Genomic DNA, 23,066 nt, shown 5'->3' with positions numbered 1-23,066 from the left:
TACTTCTACCAAATTATGGATTGGAAATATTTTGTATTAGGTCTGTAATCAGAATGATCTATAACAAGTGGGGTTCTTTTAGGTGAAAAAGAGTGGACTCTACTGCTGGTGCTCTAGAGAAATTTTAAAACTGTGGTTCACACAAATGCCTGATGTCTTCTTGGTCCAGGGGAGAACCTAATGCAAATCTTGATCCTTTTAGTCCAAAGAAAGAGCCACATTTGATTATAGCATTGTCAATGGCCAGGGGAGTAGCTTGGTGTCTATGTAATCTCTCAAAGTAGATAAGCATTTATCTACCAAATGCTCACCAAATCCTAGGTGAGCATTTGGTAAATGGTAAGCAAAGAAATAAACTGAAATAATTAAAAACAGCATTAAAATATATTTATGTATTCTAATGCTTCATGGTTCATGTGCTAGAAGAGTCACTAGTGCTTAATATTTAGTTTCGTTTTTGGGTTTACTCTGAAATATCAATAAGATCTTGTTTTAATTAGGGTCAGAAGCTACTGAATATCTGAGAAGCTGTTATTACTTACATCCTGTTCTCTATGAGAAGTTTTTTTATGTATACATTCTGGCAGTACTAGAATAATTCTCTGAAAACAAAATATTGAAAATAAAGACCTGTTTTATTGAACAATAAAGCATTTTGTCTGATACTTTTCTCCACTAAAAAGTTTTTAAAATGATCAATGTATGTTAAATCACATAGTAAGAAAATGATGCAAAAATCCAAGTACTTTATACTTAAGAAAGCTCTATTTACTTATTTCCCACAGACTCTTTTTTCAAGGGGAGGAAAGGAAGCAAGAAGAGAGAGGGGAGAGAAAAGGAGAAGATGGGTAAAGAGGGAGAGATTTATTTTTGTTTGAAAAGGATGGACATGTATTTTATAAACTTTCTAATTTACATGTAGTAGTCCCATTAGAACAACTCATTGTAAAGTAAAATTGGTATAAAACTAGCCTGCGCCAAAAGCTCAAAACGGATTTTTTGTAGTGATGCTTCACTGATTACTATATTGTTACAGAGACCACCCCCTGCCACACCCCCTGCCACTGGTATTGCATGATAATCAGGTTCTGAAGCATCTTAACTCTTAAAGTAACATTAAGTCAATTGAAAGTACTTGCTCCAACAGTCGATATATAAATTGAACCCAATATTAAGTGGTACAAAGTTCACTTATTATTTAAAACTGCTTAACACGATTTATTTCTACACAAATAGTGAGGTAGCCAAAGAAGTAGCTAACCATCTGCCAGAAGACCAAGCAAAATAAAAGAGGATAATTAAGAAAGTGTTAATATTTGTTTGTAATCAAACTCTTGGGCTATGTAACACTTTCTATTAAATAAATCCTTTGAGAAATCTTTGAGTTGTAGGTGATATTTGTAAATCCCCCAATGGTAGGAGACTACATTCTACTACATTCTTTAAAAAGACTGAATGTGAAGTTAAGAGCGGTCCCCCAAAAAAGAGGGAAATATTAGACATTTTTTGCCGCTCTTCCTGCACCAGTATAGCTTCCCTTTTCAATCGAAAGATGGTTGAGGCTCACAGACACCGGATAAAATGTGCCTCTATGACTGAAAATCTCCATTCCACCAAGATGTCTAGTGTGGCCAGGTTATGACTGCAAATGAAAGAGGATTCCAGGCATTTCAGACTAACACTTGAGGGTTAATCTTTAGGTGTGGTTCTTTTTCTCCCGACCTTATTTTTTGCTTGAAATACATTTACTAGCTTTTCAAAGACTGGTCATTAAACGCTAACATTTTTCCTTTCTAACCAAAATTTCTGCCATTGGTGAAAGCACATTTTTCAGAAAGGCAATGGGAGATTTGCTAGGCAAATTCATTCAACCACGTTCCTTGTTTTTTAATACTGTAAGCAGTGTTACAAAGTATAATTTTAGGTACTGAGAGGGATCTCAATGTATCAGTTTACTTAACTGGAGATGCCAAAGGATGATGCTTTCTTCTTGGATATAAGAATATAATTGATGATGCTGGCCATCACCTAGAGCATCTTTAAAATGACACTTGCAGAGATTCCTATGGTTTGGAGCAGTTGCTGATTAGAAAGTTAATCTAGTGTCCCATGGTCAATTGAAGCTCTTAACTATATTACTCTAAGGGTCAACCTCATGTATCATCTGTTAAAATGTTCTTTCATTCTATAAAGTGTGTATAGAAGCACTTCGGTTTAACATATTATATTAATAAATACCACTTTCTTCCTTTACAAAACGATGTTTCTTATTATCATTTATGGGCTCAATACTGCAAATATCTAGGCTCAGTTCTTAGAAAATGTTGTCTTGTAAATGTTCATTTAAGTCATGGTCTTTCTTTGTCATCAAAATGTCACCAACTCTCTCATTTCCCACAAATATTGAGCACCAATAAGATATATTATCATGCAAGAACTACTGTTTCTCATTTTATACCAAAAAGAGCAGTCTTTTCAACAGCGTTTGAGACTTAACACACTCTTTGGTTTAATTTAAAAAGAAACAATTTAAATCCAGGTTAGTGAGTTACTTTCCTTCTATCTTTCCTTTCACTCCCTCCCAAGTAGTAGAAAAGGTAATTTGTGAGTTGAGCTACCACTGGTCATAATTCATGCTGTCTTCACCTATTAGAAAACTAGTCATAATAAACAGTATGTTTATCATTATTCTAGGCTACCATTTAACATATTTCTATTATAAACTGTTACACAACTAAGAAACATTGTGATAATTGCACCTTCAAGGTTTATACTAATATAGCAACAATAGACTCCTCTGAAACTTCTGAGAGAGTCTGTTAGCACCATTCAATAGGTTCATCTTGACTGTATAGAGAAAATGCCTAAAATGGAAAGTACATTCCTTGCTGTCCACCTGTGGCTCTGTGTACATGTGAATATATTGCTGTTGTCTTTTGGGCAACAAGAAAGATGTGATCCATGGTCTTATTTGTCCTTTGATGCATGAAAGAGTAGACAGAATTCAAATCAAAGTTCATTAGTACAGTCAGGTCCTCTGAGCAGCTTCGTCACAGAAGTCTCCAATTCTCTGCCATTTACAGAAGCATTTGGTTTTCTATTGTCTTAAGTCTGAAGCACTTGAGGAAAAAGTTGAATTCTACCTGCAGCCATCACACTTCTGAGCTGTCGCTTTGGTGGCTCTGCGGAAGCATCATGGGCTCACTGCTTCTGGAGCCCTTTGAGGCATCCTTCTTCCTAGTACTCTTCTTGCTCTTGTACATCATTGCTGCAATGGCAATGAGGCTGAGGGTGAGTATTCCCACTGTGGTACCTCCCATGACTATGATAAGGCTGACTTCAGAGCTGAGACTGTTGAGCCCCCAGGGAAAGATGCCGTCAGGATGAACCCTCCCTTTGGGGACCTGCTTCTTCTTTGTGCGATCCAGGGAAATGTGCTGGATGTTTGTTCCCCGGTTGTTTTCAGCTCCAATTTCCCACACTAGATGGGGTGTGCTCCTGATCTCCCTCTTCTTTCTGCTCCTGGTAGTTGCCTGGGGCTCCCCTGGACTCACTACCGAGTGGGCCTCGTACTCCACACTTCTTTTGCCAATGCCTCCATTGGCATTTTCTTTTGATCTTACTGTGTAGATTGTGTGTATGTACCATTCTCGACCCAGGGAGACCTAGAAAACAAAACTCTGTTCATTAGAAAATTATAACTACACCAACATAATTCATGACTATTTGCCAAAAATAATTGCTAATTTAATTTAGTCTGCAGAATTAATCCACTTAATATTTTTGCATACGTAGTATGTGCTGGTAAATATTTGGTAATCTATGACATAGTCATAGAATGTCAGAACTGAAAAGAGCTTTAGATATCTATTGCTTTAAAATATTCATTTAAAAAATTAGTAAGAATACATAATAGTTATGTAACTTGCCCAATTTCACTCAACTAGTTAGTGGTAGAAGCAAGACTAGAAATTTGACCACCTCAGACTTCTCAAGACTTTTTTCCAGTATGTCTTGCTGCATATTTATATTTAAGACCATAGAAAACTTCTGCTTTTCTAGGGTCTTTGAAAGGAAGGGATTTTCTGATGGTTCTTTAAAGCCAAATACTTTTGGGAGTTAAAGGTAAAATGAAAAAAAAAATGTTATACTTAAGCTTTTTGTTTAAAAAGATTCAGAGTAACAAATATGCCTCCTTAAGATTCCCTCTTTATGTTGAATAAGGATAACACATTTCTTCAGTCCATTCTGTTTGGACAATTTTCAGTAATATCCTAAAAGGTACACTTGCTTCCCCAAGGAATCATAATGTGAACACATTTCTAAATTTGTCACATTTGTATGCTCGGTATGGTTATTGTTACCTGTGTCTCTTTCTACTGTCTATCTATAGGTTAGGATTTTATCTTGGTTTATAAAATCTTTGAGAGTGCAGATTTCTGTGCTGTACACTATTGTTTTTCTGAGTCCAGCAGTTCACACGAGATCACTCTACTAAAGATGGTCATGAAAAGTGAACAGAAAGAAATATTGAATAAGAAAAGCACACTTTCCAACCATTAGACTTAGATTTATGTTTGGGCTGAATAAGGGTCTTCATTACACATTGACTTAAAGTAATAATAATACATTAATAAAAATAATAATAGTTAGAATTTATAGACTGTTCACCATGTGCCCAGTATGGTTAGGTGTGATTTACATGCATTATTCATATTCACGTGTATTATATATAATATTACTATAACTGCTATTTACAAATGAGACATCTGAGGCATTCAAATGTTAAGTAACGTGAATGTGGTTACATAGCTATTGTATTGGCCCACCTGAAAGAGTGGTCTTGAGTCGACTTTAAATCCATCAGATCCAGGCTGATTAACTAAGAGAATAGCTTCAGGGTCATCCACTGCCAGTTTGGCGTTAAAAAGGACATTTCCAAAACTGGTGATTTGTGTCTCTGGCTGAGCTTTGTCCTTTAAGCAATAAGGAAAATGAGGATTGCTAAGGATAATGCCAACTTTTGCAATCGCGTAATAGGAATTAGTTTTGCGTAAGTACAGATTACCATAAAATGTCCCCATTTAGTTTCATTTAAAAAGATGCTATCGTATGAAAAATATAAGACAAAAATGCTTAACTTTGAAAAGAGATTTAGTCCACTTATCACAATTAAAAAATTAAAAAAAAATTTCAATTACAGTTGACATTCAATACTATACTAGTTTCAGGTGTACAACAGTGGTTAGACATTTATATAACTTCCAAAATGATCCCCCTAAAGGTGCCATATATATTTATTGTAATATTATTGACTGCATAGCTTATGTTATACTTTATATCCTTATGATTATTTTATAACTGCCAATTGGTACTTCTTAATTCTCTCACCTTTTCTTCCAGCTTTTCAACCTCCTCCCATGTGGCAATCACCAGTTTTTATTCTGTATCTATGACTCTGTTTCTGTTTTGTTCATTCATTTTGCTTTTCAGAAGTCACAAACAAGTGAAATCATGTGTTGTCTTTCTCTGACTTGTTTCACTTAGTATAATATCATCTAACTCCATTAAGCAAATGGTAAAATTTCATTTTTTTATGGCTAATATTCCATTGTATGTAAGTACCACCTCTTCTTTATCCATTCATCTATTGATTGATAACAAAGTTCCTTCCATATCTTGGCTATTATAAATAATACTGCAATGAACATAAGGATGCACATATCTTTTCAAATTAGTGTTTTGGATTTCTTCATATAATACTCAGAAGTAGAATTGCTCGGCCATATGGTATATCTATTTTTAGTTTTTTGAGAAATCTACATATTGTTTTCCAAAGGTGCTCTACCCGTTTGATGTCTCACCAACAGTGCACAAGGGATCCATTTCCCCATATCCTTGCCAACACATATTTTGTTGACGTTTTGATAACAGTTGTTTTAGCTGGTGTGAGGTCATTGTGTTTCTTTTAATTAAAAATTATTTTTCAATTAGAGTTGACATTCAATATTATTTTATATTAATTTTAAGTATGCAGCATAGTGGTTAGACATTATATAATTTATGAAGTGATCCCCTCAATTAGTCTAGTACCCACCTGGCACTTTAAATAGTTACTACAATATTATCAACTGTATTCCCTATGCAGTATTTTACATTCCTATGACAAATTTGTAACTACGAATGTGTTCTTCTTAATCATTTCTTTTCGCCAAGTCCCTAAACACTTTTGCATCTGGCAATCACCAGTTTTTTCCCTGTATCTATTTTTGTTTTGTTTTATCATTTATTTTGTTCTTTAGATTTCATATATAAGTGAAATGATATGGTATTTGTCATTTTCTGCCTGACATTTCACTTAGCGTAATACCCTTTAACTTTATCCATGTAATTGCAAATAGTAAGATTTCATTTTTTTAGTGAGTGAGTAATATTCCATTGTATTTAAAAGTACCACATCTTCTTTATCCAATTGTCAACTGATGAGCACTTAGATTGTTTCTATGTCTTATAAATAGTGCTGCAGTGAACATAGGGGTGCATATATCTTTTTGAATTAGTGTTTGTTGTTGTTGTTGTTGTTTGTTTTTGTTTTTGTTTTTTGTTTTGGATAAATACCCATAAGTGGAATTGCTGGATCATAAGGTAGTTCTATTTTTAATTTTTTTAGGGACCTACAAAGCTTTTTATCCACAGTGGCTGTGCCAATTTACAACCCCACCAATAGTGTTTGAGGGTTCCCTTTTCTACACATCTTTTCTAACACTTGTTATTTTTCGATTTATCGATGAAAGCCTTTCTGACAGGTGTGAGGTGATATCTTAATGTAGTTTTAATTTGCATTTTCTTAATAATTAGTGATGTTAGACATCTTTTCATATGTCAGTTCGCCATCTGTATGTCTTCTTTGGAGAAATGTTTTTTCATATTCTTTGCACATTTTTCAATCAGGTTTTTTCTTTTTGTTATTGAGTTCTATGAGTTTCTTAGATATTTTGGATATTGACCCTTTATGGCTGTATTATTTGAAAATATATTCTTCCATTTAGTGGGTTGCCATTTCATTTTGTTGATGATTTCCTTTGCTGTGCAAAAACTTTTTAGTGTGATGTAATACCACTTAAAAAATTTTATTTTGTTTGTCCTGCCAAAGGAGACATATTAAAAAAAATATTACTAAGTGATGTTAAAGAGTTTTATAATTTTTAGTCTTCCATTTAAGTCTTTATCCATTTTAAGTTTATTCTTGTGAAGGTGTAAGAAAGTGTTCAAGTTTCCTGTTTTGCATACATCTGCCCTGTTTATTTTTTATTTTATTTTGTTTAATTTTTTAAATTAAAAGTTATCTATTTATTTTAATTATGACATTGGTTAACAAAATTCAATAAATTGCAGCTGTACACTTTAACAGTAAGGCATATATATATTTACACCACGTGTTCACCTCCCATAGTTAGATTTCTTTCTGTCACCACATATTTGACCCCCTTGACCCCATCGACCTCCCTCCTTTTCCCTTACCCCTACCCTTTGGTAACTACTGGTCTATTCATGTCCATGAGTCTGTTTGTTTGTCCTGTTCATTTGCTGCTTTTAGGTTTATATCCCGCATATAAGTGATATCATGTGATTTTTAACTTTTTCTGTCCAGCTTATTTCACTTAGCATGATTATCTCGAGGTCCATCCATGTTGTTGCAAATGAAAGTATTTCATATCTTCTTATGGCTGAATAATATTCCATTGTATATATGTACTATAGCTTCTTTAGCCAATCGTCTATCGTAGAACACTTCAGTTGCTTCCAGGTCCTGTCCAATGTGAATAATGCTGCTGTAAACAGTGGTGTGCAAATATCTTTTTGGATATGAGTTTTCAAGTCTATGGGGTAGGGAGATTGCTAGATTATATGGTAGATCAATTCTTAGTTTTTAATACTGGCTGTACCAATTTGCAGTCCCACCAACAGGGTACGAGAGTTCCTATTTCTCCGTGCATCCTCTCCAGCATTTGTTATCACTTGTCCTGTTGATAACAGCTATTCTAACAGGTGTGAAATGATATCTCATTGTAGTTTTGATTTGCGTTTCCCTAATAGCTAGCGATATTGAGCATCTATTCAAATATTTGTTGGACATTTTTATGTCCTCTAGGGAGAAGTGTCTGTTCAGGTCCTCTGCCCATTTTTTGATTGGATTGCATTCTGTTGTTGTTAGTGTTAGTGTTATTGAGTTGTATAAGTTTTTTTGTATATTTTGGATATTATGCCTTATCAAAGGCATTACTTGCAAACATATTTTTTCATTCAGATGGTTGTCTCCTTACCTTGTTGACAGTTTCTTTTGCTGTAAGGAAGCATTTTAGTTTGATGTAGTCCCATTCATTTATTTTTCCTTTTATTTTCTTTGCCTTTGAGGCCAAATTCATAAAATCCCCTGGAAGTACAAGGTACTTGAGTTTAATTCCTATGATTTTTTTTAATGCATTTTATTGTTTCAGGGCTTATATTCAGGTCCTTAATCCATCCATTTTGAGTTAATTTTAGTGTGTGGTGATAGACAACGGTCTAGTTTCATTCTTTACAGGTGGCTTTCCAGTTTTCCCAGCATCATTTATTGAAGAGGCTTTCCTTTCTTCACTGTATGTTTTTGGCTTTCTTGTTGAAAATCATTTGCTCATATAAATATAGGTTTACTTCTGGACTCTCGATTCTGTTCCACTGGTCTGTGGGTCTGTTTTTCTGAAAATTTCATGCTATTTTGATTATTTTTGCTTTGTAGTATAATTTGAAGTTGTTTTGTAGTATAATTTGAAGTCTGGCAAAGTGATCCCTCCAGCCTTTTTTTTCTCCCCTCAGGATAGCTTTGGTAATTTGGAATCTTTTGTGCTTCCATACAAATCTGATGATTTTTTGTTCTATTTCTTTAAAAAATGTCGGTGGGATATTGATGGAGATTGTATTAAATCTGTATGATAATTTAGGTAACACGGTAATTTTAGCTATGTTGATTCTTCCAATCCAAGAACATGGAATATCTTCCCATTTCTTTGTACCTTCTTCGATTTCATTTAATAGGATCTTATAGTTTTCATTATATAGGTCCTTCACATGTTTCATTAGATTTATTCCTAGATATTTTCTTCTTTTGTTGCAATTGATAAAGGAATTATTTTTTCCACTTTTTTTTTCTGACACTTTGTTATTAGAGTATAGGAACCCTATGGATTTTTGAACGTTGATTTTGTAACCAGAAACTTTACTGTATTTGCTTATTGTTTCTAGTAGTGTTCTTGTGGAGTGTTTAGGGTTTTCTATATAGAGAATCATGTCATCCACAAATAGTGACAGTTTGACTTCTTCATTTGGATATCTTCATTTGCCTAATTACACTCGCTGGGACCTCCAATGTTATATTAGCAACAGTGGCGATAGTAGACAGCCTTGCCTTGTTTTTGATCTTAGAAGCAAGGTTTTTAGTTTTACACCATTCAGTATAATGTTGGCTGAGGGATTGTCACATATGGCCTTCATTATGCTAAGGTATTTTCCATATTTACCAATTTTGTTAAGTGTTTTGATCATAAATGGATGCTATATTTTGTCGAAGGCTTTTTCTGCATCTATTGATATGATAATATGATTCGTATTTTTTAATTTGTTTATGCGGTGTATCACATTAATTAATTTGCATATGTCGAACCATCACTGTGCTTCTGGGATGAAGTACACTTGATCGTGGTGTATAATCTTTTTACTGTGCTGCAGTATTCGGTTCACTGATATTTAAGATTTTTGCATCTGTGTTAATGAGAAATATTGGTTTCTAGGTTTCTTTTTGTATGTGTTATCTTTGCCAGGTTTTGGTATCAGGGTAATATTGGTCTCTTAAAATGATTGGGAAGTATTGCTTCGTCTGACATTTTGGAAGAGTTTGAGGACAATAGATGTTAAATCTTCTTTGACCGTTTGGTAGAATTCACTGGTGAAGTCATCTGGTCCTGGACTTTTCCTTTTTGGTAAGTTTTTGATGAGTGTTTCCATTTCCATACTGCTGATCAGTCTATTTTTATTTTCCAGTTCTCGATTCAGTCTAGGAAGGTTGTATTTTTCTAAGTACTGGTTCATTTTTTTTCTAGGTTATTAAATTTGGTGTTCTATACTTTTTCATAGTATTCTTATATGATCCTTTGTATTTCTGCAGTGTCTGTCATAATTTCCCCTCTTTCATCCCTGATTTTGTTTATTTGTGTCCTTTCTCTTTTTTCTTTCGTGAGTCTAACCAGGGGTTTGTCAATTATACTAACCTTCTCAAAACCCCACTCTTTGTTGCATTTATTTTTCTTATTGTTTTTCTGCTTTCAGTTTCATTGAATTCTGCTCTAATTTTGATGATTTCTTTCCTTTCAGTTGTTCTTCCTTTTCTAGTTTTTTCAGATGAATTGTTAGGTTGTTTATTTAGGCTTGTTCTTGTTTTTAGAGATAGGTCTGTAATGATATGAACTTTCCTATGACGGCTTTTTCCATGTCCCCCAAATTTTTATATGTTGTACTATCATTACCTTTCATTTCTATTTATCTCTTGATCTCTCTTTTTATTTCTTCTCTGTAGTGGTTCTTACTGCTTTCTTTTTGCAATTGATCTGTAGTTTCAAGGCAGTTGTTTTGGGATGGAAAGCTCTGTAAATGTCAATTATGTCCAGTTGATCTAATGTGTCATTTAAGGATGTTATTTCCTTACCGATTTTGTTTGGATGATCTGTCCAAATCCAACAGTGAGGTATTTAGGTCCCCTACTATGATAGTGTTTGGTCTGTTTCTCCCTTTAGTTCTATTAGTAATTGCTTTATATATACCGGAGCTACCTGACTGGGAGCATGGATATTAATAAGTGTTATGTCTTCTTGGTGCATGATTCCCTTTATGATCATAAAGTGTCCCTCAGTGTCTCTCTTTACCTTTATTATTTTGAAGTCTATTTCGTCTGATATTAGTACCAGTATTCCTGCTCTTCTCTGAATGTCATTTGCTTGAAATATCATTTTTCACCCTTTCACTTTGAGTCTATATTTGTCTTTGGAACTGAGATGTGTCTCCTGGAAGCAGCATATGGTTGGGTTTTGCTTTTTGACCCAATCTTAAACTGTGTGCCTTTTTATTGGTGAGTTCAGTCCATTTAAATTGAGGGTGATTATTGAAATAAGAGATCTTTTTAAAGCTGTTTTGACTTTTGTTTTCTGATAACTCGATATTTCCATTGCTTCCCTGTTCTTGTGTTTCAGTTTTCTTTGTTTTGGTTGTCTTTTGTGGTTTTTCCTTCCGGTCCTTCTTGTTTTATGTTATATACTTTAGTTATGAACCTTTTTGCATGGTTACCATTATGAATACCAGTATATATGTATACACACACACACACACACACACACACACACACACACACACACAGAGTCATCCATTTTCTTCTGCATGTGCCTTATCTCCATTCTCCTTTGCAAATTTGGATCTTTGAATCCTCTCATTTTCAGTCATTGTTGTTTCAATTTGTCTCAATATATGCTGAATGTTCATTACTATCTTGCTATGGCAAATCTCTTCTTATTGTTTAAGCTACAATGTCTTGTCCTTAGTAAGGGTTGCACTCCTCTGTTTTTATCTGTCTACTAGTTGCCTTGCTCCTAATTATGTTTTTTTTGGTCTTTCATTTTAGGTGTCCTGACCCCTTTCAGTATTTCCTTTAATGCAGGCCTCACACTGCAGAATTTAATCAATTTTTGTATGTCTGGAAAGGTCTTTATTTCTCCTTCATATCTGAAGGAATGATTAGCTGGATATATTATTCTAGGCTGGTAGTTTCTTTCACTTAATAGTTTAAATATTTGATTCTAGTCCTTTCAGGCTTGTAAGGTTTGTGCTGAGAATTCTGACGATAATCTAATGAGTTTTCCTTTATAAGTTACCTTATTCTTTCCCTTGGCTGACCTGAGAATTCTCTCTTTGTAGTTGTTTTTGATAATTTTAATACAATGTGTCTTGGTGAAGGCCTTCTTGGGTTGAGATAATTGGGTGTTCTGTTGACTTCTTGAATTCCAATCTCCAGCTCATTCCTTACATTTGGGAAATTCTAATCAACTATTTGTCTGAAAATGCTTTCTAATCCCTGCTCCTTTTCCTCCCCTTTGGGAATGCCCATTATTCTTATGTTTCCTTTCCTGATGGTATCAGCTAGTTCTTGTATTTCTCTTCCATTATTTTTCATTCTTTGGTTTTTCTCTTCTTCCTTCTGATTTATTTCTAGATTTCTGTCTTCGATACCACCGATCCTTTCCTCCATTTGTTCGACTCTATTTCTCAAACTTGCTATTTCATTTTTCAACTCTTGCTGTATGTTCTTCATTTCCAGAAGTTCTATTTGGTTCTTTTTGAGAGTTTTAATCTCCTTGCTAAAGAACTCATTCTGTTTATCTAAGTGTTTTTTCAGTTCCTGAAATTGTCGATATGAATCATTTTGGATCTCATTTGAGTTTTTTTCAGAAGTACCATTCTGAATTCTCTGTCATCTAAGTTGTGTATTTCTATGTCTGTAAGCTTATTTTCTGGAGATTTGTCTCATCTTTGTGAGATGTCTTGTCACCTTGGTTGTTCATGGTGTGTAATAGACTATTTGTCCACCTGGGCATTAATGGAAGTGTATTCAGCCTTTTATTCAGAAAAGATTTATTATATAAAGGTCTCTCCTTATCCTGTTGCAAAGAAGGTGCTCTTTTTTTTTTTTTTTTTTTTTTTGGTTTCTAGTAGGTGGCACTTAAGCCTCTTTGGATCCCTGCATTATATAATAATAATTTTCTCCCCCCCCCCTTATATTCAATTATGCTTGCTATCCTCAGTCTCAGTCCCTCTCAGTGTTAGTGAGAGTTTCGGTAGCCTTTGCTCAGATTCTCCTGGGGCTGTACGGTGTTTGTTTTTGGAGGATTGGGGGGAAGGGCTCTCTGGGTTGGGGTTTGGGTCTGTGGCTCGGCCTTGGTTTTGCCACTGCAGCTGGTAAAACTCAACTGTTACTTCTCTGTCGTCCTGCTTCTCTGCTTTTTGCCCTGATTACTAGGCACTGCTGCAGTCTGTGTGGAGCTACAGCTATTCCAGGCAAGTCTGTTCAGGGAACTCACCGCATCTTCTCCTCTCCCCTTCTTCCTTCGGGGAGCTCCAGCTATGAGAGGAAGCTTTTTTGTTTCTCCCTGTCCACCTCCCTACACTCAGGGTTCTGACCTGTGGTTACACTTATGTGCAGTTCCCACACTCAGATGTGATGCTGCAGTTTGTGTATTTTTTTGTTGAGTTTTAGATGTTCAGTTTATTGTTTCAAGGGGAGAGATTGGGAATAGCTCTCACTGCCATGTTTCTTTTGTCACTTCTATGTGTCCCATTTAAGCAACACCATTTATTGAAGAGACCATCTTTACTACATTGTGCATTCTTGCCTCTTTTGTAATAGATTAATTGAACATATGTGTGTAGATTTATTTCTGGACTCTGCACTCTGTTCTATTTATCCATATTTTAGTTTTTATGCCAGCATCATGATATTTTAATTTCTATAGCCTTGTAGTATAATTTGATACTAGGTAGTGTGAAATCTCAAACTTTATTTTTTTTTTCTTAAATTTGCTTTAATTATTGAAAGTCTTTTGTGGTTCCATCTACATTTTAGAGTTATTTGTTCTACTTCTATGAGAAGTTACATTGGTATTTTGATTGGGATTGCATTAAATCTGTAAATTTATTTGGGTACTATGGACATGTTATGATGTCAATTCTTCCTTTCTATATACTTCCATTTATTTGTATGTTCTATTTCTTTCTTTAATATGTTATAATTTTCTAAGTACAGATCTTTTACTTCTTTGGTTATATGTATTCCTAGGTATTTTACTTTTTTGATTAAATTTTAAATGGGATTGGTTTCTTAATTTCTCTTTCTGATAGTTATTAGTTATAAAAATGCAACTGATTTCAAAATATTAATTTTATATTTGCTACTTTACTGAATTCATTTATTAGTTCTATTTTTTTTTGGTGGAATTGCTAGGGTTCTTTACATATAGTATTATGCCATTAACACATAACAGTGCTTTCATTTCTTCCTTTACAATTAAGATATCTTAATAACTTTTATTTCTTTTTCTTGTATGATTGTTATTCCTAGGATGTCCAATACTATGTCGAATAGAAGTGGTGAAAGTATGATGTTAGCTCTGGGTTTGTCATAGGTTGCCTTTATTTTGTTGAGGTATGTTTGTTTAGGATTAACAAAATTGATAAACCTTTATCAAGACTCATCAAGAAAAAAAGAGAGGACCTAAATAAATAAATTAAATCAGAAGTGAAAAAGAAGTAACTACAGACTCTGCCCAAATACAAAAGACTATTCGAAAATACTATGATCAATTATATGCTAACATCTTTGACAATCTGGCAGAAATGAATACATTCCTAGACACATAAAATTTCCCAAGACTGAGTCAAGAAAATCTGAACTGACTGATTATCACCAATGAAATCGTATCAGTAATAAAAAAAACTTCCAAAACACTAAAGTACTGGACTGGATGGCTTCACAGGCAAATTTTACCAAACATTCAAAGAGGAATTAAACCTATTTTTCTCAAACTATTTCAAAAGTTTAAGAGGAAGGAAGGCTTCTTAACTTTTTACAAGGCCATCATTACCCTATCTGTAGCATTTTTATACACTAATGATGAACTATCAGAAAGATAAATTAAGAAAACAATTTTATTTACAATAACATAAAAACAATAAGATACCTAGGAATCAAATTAATCAAGAAGGTAAAAGACATTTGTTTTTCAAAATTGTGTCATTGAAAATAGAAATTGAAAAAGATACAAATAAATGGAAACATATACTGTGCTCATGGGTAGGAAGAATCAACATCATTAAAATGACCATACTACTCAAAGCGACCTATATGCAATCCCTATCAAAATACCAAAGGCATGTTTTAGAGATCTACAACTAATAATCCTAAAATTCATATAGAACCATAAAAGATCCTGAAATGTCATGGCAATCTTGAGAGAGAAGAGCAAAGTTGGAGGTATCATCCTAACTGATATCTAACTATATAACAAGTCTATAGTAATCAAAACAGTATGGTACTGGCATAAAACAGACACATGGATCAATGGAACAGAATAGAGAGCCTAGAAATAAAACCATGCAGATATGATCATTAAATCCATGGAAAAAAGGCAAGAATATACAATGGGGTAAAGTTTATTCAATACGGAAAGCAGAAAAATGGTGTTGGGAAAACTGGACAGATACATATAAAAAATTAAACTGACCACCTTCTTACACCATATACAAGAACAAACTCAAATGGATTAAAGACTTAAAGACCCGAAACTATAAAATTTCTAGCAGAAAATACAGACAGTAAACTTTCTGATATTGCTATTAATAATTTTGTTTCTGATATGTCTCCTTGAATAAGGGAAAGAGAAGATAGGTAAACATTGGGACTATATCAAACTAAAAAGTTTTTGCACAACAAAGGAAACTGGCAACAAAATGAAAAGACACTGTACTGAATGGGAGAAGATGTTTGCTTATGATATATCTGATAAGGGGTTAATATCCAAAATTTATAAAAACTCATACAACTTAACAACTAAAAAACAAAGTATCCAATTAAAAAACAGGCAGAAGACCTGAATAAGTATTTCTCCAAAGAGAACATGCAGATGGCTAATAGGCATATAAAAAGGTGCTCAATGTTGCTAATCAACAGAGAAATGCAAAGTGAAATCACAAAGAGATAACACCTCATACCTGTCAGAGTGGCTAGTATCAATAAATTAAAACACAATAAATGTTTGCAAGAATGTGTAGAAAGGGAAACCCTTGTGCACTGTTGTTGGGAGTGCAAATTAGTATAGCCACTATAAAAAATAGTTTGGAGTTTCTCCCCAAAATTGAAAAAAGAACTATCTTATGATCCAGTAATTGAAATTCTGGGCATCAATTCAAAGAAGATCAATAAACTAGTTTGTAAAGATCTATGCAAGATCTATGCATCCCTATGTTCACTGCAGTGCCAAGATATGGAAACAACCTTACTGCCCATTAATAGAGAATTGGATAAGAAGTTAAGATGCTTATATACTAAAGAATATTACTCAGCCATTAAAAAATTTAAATCTTACCATTTGCAATGACATGGAGGGACTTAGAGGGCATTCTGAGTGAAATAAATCAGAGAAAGATAAATACTATATGATTTCACTTATACGTGGAATCTAAGGAACAAAAAAATGAACAAACTAAATGAAAACAGACTCACAGATACAGAAAACAAAATGGTGATTTCCAGAGGGGGTTTGGGGGATGGGGAAAAAGGTGAAGGGATGAAAAAGTACTAATTAGTAATTACACAACAGTCATGGGAATTTATAGTACAAGGAATATAGTCAATATTATTATGGTTGTGTGTAGTGCCAGATGGATGCTAGAGGAATTGGTGGATCATTTTATAAATTATATAAATATCTATTCATTGTACTGTATACCTGAAACTAATATAAGATAATAAAAAAATTAGAAATAAACTAGAACTCAATAATAATAAGAAAATTGAAAAACAGAATAACCTAATGAGAGGCTAAATAACATGGTAGTAAACAATAACTTGGTTAGCACTAAAAAGATACTTTGAGAAAAATAATAATGAAAACACACTGACCTCAAATCTATGGGATGCAGGCAAAGCAGTTTTAAGGGAAATTCATAGCTATATAGACCAGTCTCAAGAAATAAGAAAAATCTCAAATAAATAATTTAACCTTGAACTCAAAAAGAAGAAACAGCCCAAAGTGAGAAGAAAAAAGGAAATAATAAAAATCACTGCAGAAATAAAGTATAAAAAACAATACAGAAGATAAATAAAACCAAGAGCTGATTCTTTGGGAAGGTGAATAATATTGATAAACCTTTAACCAGATTCATCAAGAAAAAGAGAACCCTAGTAAATAAAATCAGAAATGAAAGAGAAGTAACGACTGACACTAAGAAATACAAAAAATATATAAGAAAATTCTCAGAACAATTATTGCCAAGAAATTGAACAACTTGGAAAAAATGGAAGAAATATTTTAGAAACATACAATCTTCTAAGATTGAATCAAGAAGAAACAGAAAATCTGAAGAGACTGATAAGTACCAATAAAATATCAGTAATCAAAAACTCCCCCAAAACAAATGTTCTGGGTCAGATGGTTTCAAAGGTAAATTTTATGAAACATTCAACGAATTAATACCTATTATTCTCAAAACATTCCAAAAAAATCAAGAGAGGGGAAGGTTACCAACTCATTGTAAAATGATAGCATTACCCTGATTTCAAAACCAGACAAAGATATTATAAAAAATTAATTATAGGCCAATATTCCTGATGAACATAGATATAAAATTTTTAAAAATAATATCACCAAATCAAATTTGGCAATATATTAAAGAGTTTTTACACCATTATCAAGTGGGATTTATTCTTGAGATGAAAGGTTGGTTCGATGTCTGCAAATCATTTAACATGATATGCCACATAAAGAATATAAAGGATAAAAATGATATGACCATATCAATAGATGCAGAGAATGCATCTGACAAACTCTAGCATCTATCTATGGCAAAATCTCTCAGCAAAGAGGGACTAAATAGAACATATCTCAACATAATAAAGGCCATTTTTGATTAACCTACAGCTGAGATTATTGTGAATGGTACAAAGTTAAAAGCATTTTCCTTAAGATTAGTAACAAGACAAGCATATCTATTTTCACTACTCTTATTCAAATTGTAGCCATAGCAGGAAGACAATTAAAAAAAGGCTTCTAAATCACAAAGGAAGACTTTAAACTGTCATTATTTGAAGATAATTTGATACTATATATAAATAGCCCTAAAGGATAAACTAAAAAAACATTAGTACTGATAGTTGAATTAAGCACTGATAATTGAATTAGTACTGATAATTGAATTATTCAGGTATCAGTTGCATATTTATATACCAATAAAAAGCTGTCAGTAAAATTTTAAAAAATCTTACTTATAATTGCCTAAAATGTATACAATACATATAAATAATATTTACCAATGAGCTAAAAGACATATCCTTTGAAAAATATAAGGCATTATACTCAAAGCAATCAATAGATCAATGCAATTCTTATCAAAATGTCAATGGTATTTTTTCCAGAACTAGAACTAGAACTAGAAGATGTTATCCTAAAATTCACATGTATCTACAAAAGACTGAATAGCCAAAGCAATGCTGAGAGAAAAGAACAAATATAGTATCATAGTACCTGGCTTAAAACTGTGCTACAATGCTATAGTAATTAAAACAGCATGGTACTGGCAGTGAAAACAGGAACTTAGATCAGTGGAACAGAACAGAGCCTAGAAATAAACTCATATCTATATGGTCAGTTAAGCTATGACAAAAGTGGCAAGAATATACAATCCAATAAAGACAGTTTATTCAATAAATAGTGTTGGGGAAACTGGACAGATAGATATGCAAAATGAAACCAGACCACTTTCCTGCACCATATATGTAAATCATCTCAAAATAATGTAAGGCGTGAAACCATAAAACTCCTAAGAGAAAACATAAGCAGTAAACTCTCTGACATTGCTCTTAGTAATATTGTTTAGGAAATGTCTCCTCAGGTAAGAGAAACAGAAGAGAAAAGAAACAGCTGGGATTACATCAAACCAAAAAGTTTTGCACAGCAAAGGAAACTATCATCAGCAACAACAACAAAAACCTGTTGGAAGAAAAAAGATATTCACCAATGATACATCAAATAAGGGGTTGATGTTCAAAAAATATCAGGAACTCATACAACTTAACACCAAAAAGACACGTTTCAATTAAAGAATGAGCAGAGCACCAGAATACACATTTTTCCAAAGAGAACATACAGATGGCCACTAGACATATGAAAAGATGCTCAATGTTGCTAATCATCAGGGAAATGCAAAGTGAAAACACAAAGAGATATCACCTTACACCTGTCAGAATGGCTGTCATAAAAAAAATCAACAAACAAGTGTTGGTGAATGTGGAAAAAGAGAACCCACTTGTACTGTTACTGGGACTGTAAATTGTTGCAGCCATTTTGAAAACAGTATGAATTTCCTTAAAATATTGAAAATAGAGGTACTTTATGACACAGCTCACTTCTGGGTATTTATTTTAAAAAATGCAAAACAACTCCTAAAAGTTATATTCATTATATGTTCATTGTAGCATTATTTGCAATAGCCAAGATATGGAAATATGTATCCATCAATAAACAATTGGAGATAGAAGTATTGTACATATTTACAGTCAAATATTGCTCAGCTATAAAAAAATGAAATCTTCACATTAGTGACCATAGAGTGTAGTATGCTAAGTGATACAAGTTAGACAGAGAAAGAGAAATACCACATGATTTTATTTATTGGCGGACTTAAAGAAAAAACAAATGAGCCAACAAAACAGAAACAAAAACATAAATACAGAGTTGCCTGATGGTTGCCATTTGGGAGTAGGTCTGAGGGTTAGATGATAAAGGTGAAAAAAATAAGAAGTACCCATGGCAATTACAAAGTATTCAGAGAAAGTACAGCATAGAAATATAATCAATAATATTCCAATAACTATGTATGGTGTCTGAGGGTATTATACTTATTGGAAGATCACTTTGTAAGTTATATAAATATCTAACCAGCATGTTGTATTCTCAAAACTAGTGTAATATTGAATATCAACTCTAATTAAAAAATTAAAAATAAATAAATAATAAATAATAAAATATTTTTAAATGAGTAGAGGGCTTGAATAGACATTCTCCAAAGAAGACTTACAGATGGCCAATGGACATATGAACACATGCTCAACATCACTAGTCATCAGAAAAATGCAAATTAATACCTTTGCCTGTCATCAAGAAATCGACAAAAAAGTGTTCGCAGTGATGTGGATAAAAGTGAACCGTTGCGGATTGAAAATTGGTATAACCACTATAGAAAAAAGTTTGGAAGTTCCTCAAAAAATTAAAAATAGGACTAACTTATGACCCAGAATCTCTACTCTTGGTATTTACCCAACAAATCCCAAAATGTTAATTTGAAAAGACATACACACCCTTATGTTCATTGTAACATTATTTACAACAAACAAAATATGGAGGCATCCAAAGTGTCCATTGATAGACAAATAGACAAAGTGGCACATATATTTAATGGAATACTATTCAGCCATAAAAGGAATGAAGTCTTGCCTTTTGTGACAACACAGATGGAGCTATAGCTTATTATACTAAGGGAAATAGAGAAAGACAAATACCATATGATTTCACTTATATGTGGAATTTCAAAAACAAAATAGAAACAAACTTATAGATACAGAGGACTTTTTGATAGTTGCCATATGGAGAGGGTTTGGGTGAAAAGGTAAAGCGGTTAAGATGTAGAAATTTGCAGTGATAAAAACAGTCATGGAGATGTAAAGTATAGCATAAGGAATGTAGACAATAACATTGTAAAAAGTATATATGGTGTCAAATGGGTACCAAACTTATTAGGGCGATCAATTCATAAGTGTAAATGTCTAATCAGTATGTTGTATACTTGAATCTAATATAGTATGTCACCTGTAATTAAAAAATTTTAAATAAATAAATTAAATAGCAAAAAACTTGAAAAAATTATATTTCATTTGCAATCATATCAAAAAGAATAAAATATGTAGGAATAATTTTAACTAAAGAAATGAAAAACATATACACTGAAACTATAAGACATTGATAAAAAATGAAGATGAAAATAAATTATTTTATGATCATGGATTAAAAGAATTAATATTGTTAATGTGTACCATCTACTCAATGACTTCTGCAGATTCAATGCAATCCTTATCAAAATTCAATAGTATTTTTCACAGCAATAAAACAAACTATCCTAAAACTTGTATGCAACCACAAAAGACCCCAAATAGTAAAGGCAGTCTTTTCTTTAAATTTATGGAGGTGATATTGCTGAATAAAATTATACAGGTTTCAAGTGTAGACTTCAATATTCATCATATGTATACCACATTCTGTCTTCACCACCCAATTCCCTTTGTCATCATATATTTTAATACACTTTACCCTTATCTACCTCCCCCCAGACTCCCTTCTCACTTTGGCAACCCCTAAATTGTTATCTATGTCTGAATGTTTGTACATATTGTTTGTTGCTTTCAGTTTTATATCCCACATATGAGTGAAATCATATGGTTCTCAACTCTTTCTGTCTGATTAATTTCACTTCCATGACCGTCTCAAGATCCATTCATGTTGTTACAAATGGCAATATTTCATCTGTTTTTATGGCTGAGTAATATTACACTGTAGATATGTATGTGCCAAGTCTTCTTTATCCAATCATCTATCAAAGGACACATCAGTTGTTTCCATGTCTTGGCCGCTGTGAGTAGTGCTGCTATGAACATAAAGGTGCATATATCTTTATAAACAAATGTTTAATATTTGGGGGGTAAATACCCAGAAGAGAGATTGCTAGGTCATATGATAATTCTTAGATTTTTTTTTTTGAGAGTACTCCATACTGTTTTCCAGAGTGCCTGTGCCAATTTACATTCCCACCAGAAGTGTATGAGGGTTCTTTTTTTCCCACAACCTCTTTAACACTTGTTATTACTTGTGCTGTTGATGATAGCCATTCTAACAGGTGTGAGGTGGTATCCCATTGTGGTTTTGATTTGCATTTCCCTAAAAGCTAGTGAAGTTGAACCTCTTTTCATGTATCTTGGCCATTTGTATGCCTTCTTGGGAGAAGTGTCTGTTTAGGTCATCTGTCCATTTTTCAACTGGAATGTTTGTTTCTTGTTGTTGAGATGTATGAGTTCTTTGTATATTTTAGATATTAGCCACATATTGGAGGCATTGTTTGAAAACAACTTTTCTCATGCAGTTGGTTGCTTCTTTGGCTTGTTGATGGTTTCTTTTGCTATGCAGAAGGTTTTTAGTTTGGTATAATACCCTTCATTTATTATTGCATTTACTTCCCTTGCTTTTGAGATCAAAATCATAAAATTCTCTCTAAATCCAATATCTGTGAGAGTAGCTCCTAATATTTTTCAATGTAGTTTATTGTTTTGGGTCTAATATTTAGATCTTTGGTTCAGGTTGAGTTAATTTTGGTGTACAGTGATGGATAGCAATATAGTTTCCTTCTTTTATACGTGGCTGTCCAAGTTTTTCAGCATCATTTACTGAAGAGGCTTTCTTTTCTCCATTACACATATTTTTTTGGCTCCTTTGTTAAAAATTATTAGCTTGCATATCTGTTGGTTTATTTCTAAACACACGCTTCTATTCCATTGGTCTATGTGTCTGTTTTCTGCCTTTCTCTATTTCATGCTGTTTTAATTTTCATCACTTTGTAGTATAAAGAAAGCAGAGGGATACCTCTCGCTTTGTTCTTTTTTCATAGGATTGCTTTGGCTGTTCAGAGTCCTTTGTGCTTCCATACAAATCTGATGACTTTTTGTTATAGTTCTTTAAAGAATACCATTTTTTTTTGCATTGGGAAAATTTATTATAAATAATTATTAAACTATGATGTTTTGATGAGGATTGCATTAATCTCTATATTGCTTTGGGAAATATGGCCATTTTAACTATGTTGATTCTTCCAATCCATGAATACAAAATGTCTTTCCATTTCTTTGTGTCTTCAATTTATTTTAATAATTTCTTGTAGTTTTCAGCATGCTTTGTTAAGTTTATTCTTAGACATTTTATCCTTTTTGTTGCAATTGCAAAAGGAATTGTTCTTTTCATTTCCTTTTCTGAAAATTCATTATTAAAGTGCAAGAACACTATGGATTTTCGTACATTGATTTTGTATCCTGAAACTTTTGTATTTGTTTATTATTTCTAATAGTTTTTAATGGAGTATTTATGGTTTTCTACATAGAGAATCATGTTATCTGCAAA

General features: G+C 33.0%; 1 protein-coding gene across 3 annotated transcripts in view; it reads right to left on the bottom strand.

Moving 5' to 3' along the window:
• Positions 1–616: 616 nt before the first annotated feature.
• Positions 617–23,066, bottom strand: part of FREM2 (FRAS1 related extracellular matrix 2) — a 209,317-nt gene continuing 186,867 nt past the window's right edge. For all 3 annotated transcript variants that reach the window (XM_016161361.2, XM_016161362.2, XM_016161363.2), the window contains 2 exons: positions 4,830–4,976; positions 617–3,665 (listed from right to left, as the gene is read on the bottom strand). In XM_016161361.2, the coding sequence (XP_016016847.2) occupies positions 3,153–3,665; positions 4,830–4,976 (660 nt within the window). In that variant the 3' untranslated portion in view covers positions 617–3,152. The remainder of the gene's footprint in view (positions 3,666–4,829; positions 4,977–23,066) is intronic.

The sequence above is a fragment of the Rousettus aegyptiacus genome, unplaced genomic scaffold, assembly GCF_014176215.1.
Source record: "Rousettus aegyptiacus isolate mRouAeg1 unplaced genomic scaffold, mRouAeg1.p scaffold_m13_p_11, whole genome shotgun sequence".
In the NCBI taxonomy this organism is placed as follows: Eukaryota; Metazoa; Chordata; class Mammalia; order Chiroptera; family Pteropodidae; genus Rousettus; species Rousettus aegyptiacus.
Note: the sequence above shows the minus strand (reverse complement) of the source record. Positions and strands in the feature narration are given on the sequence as shown.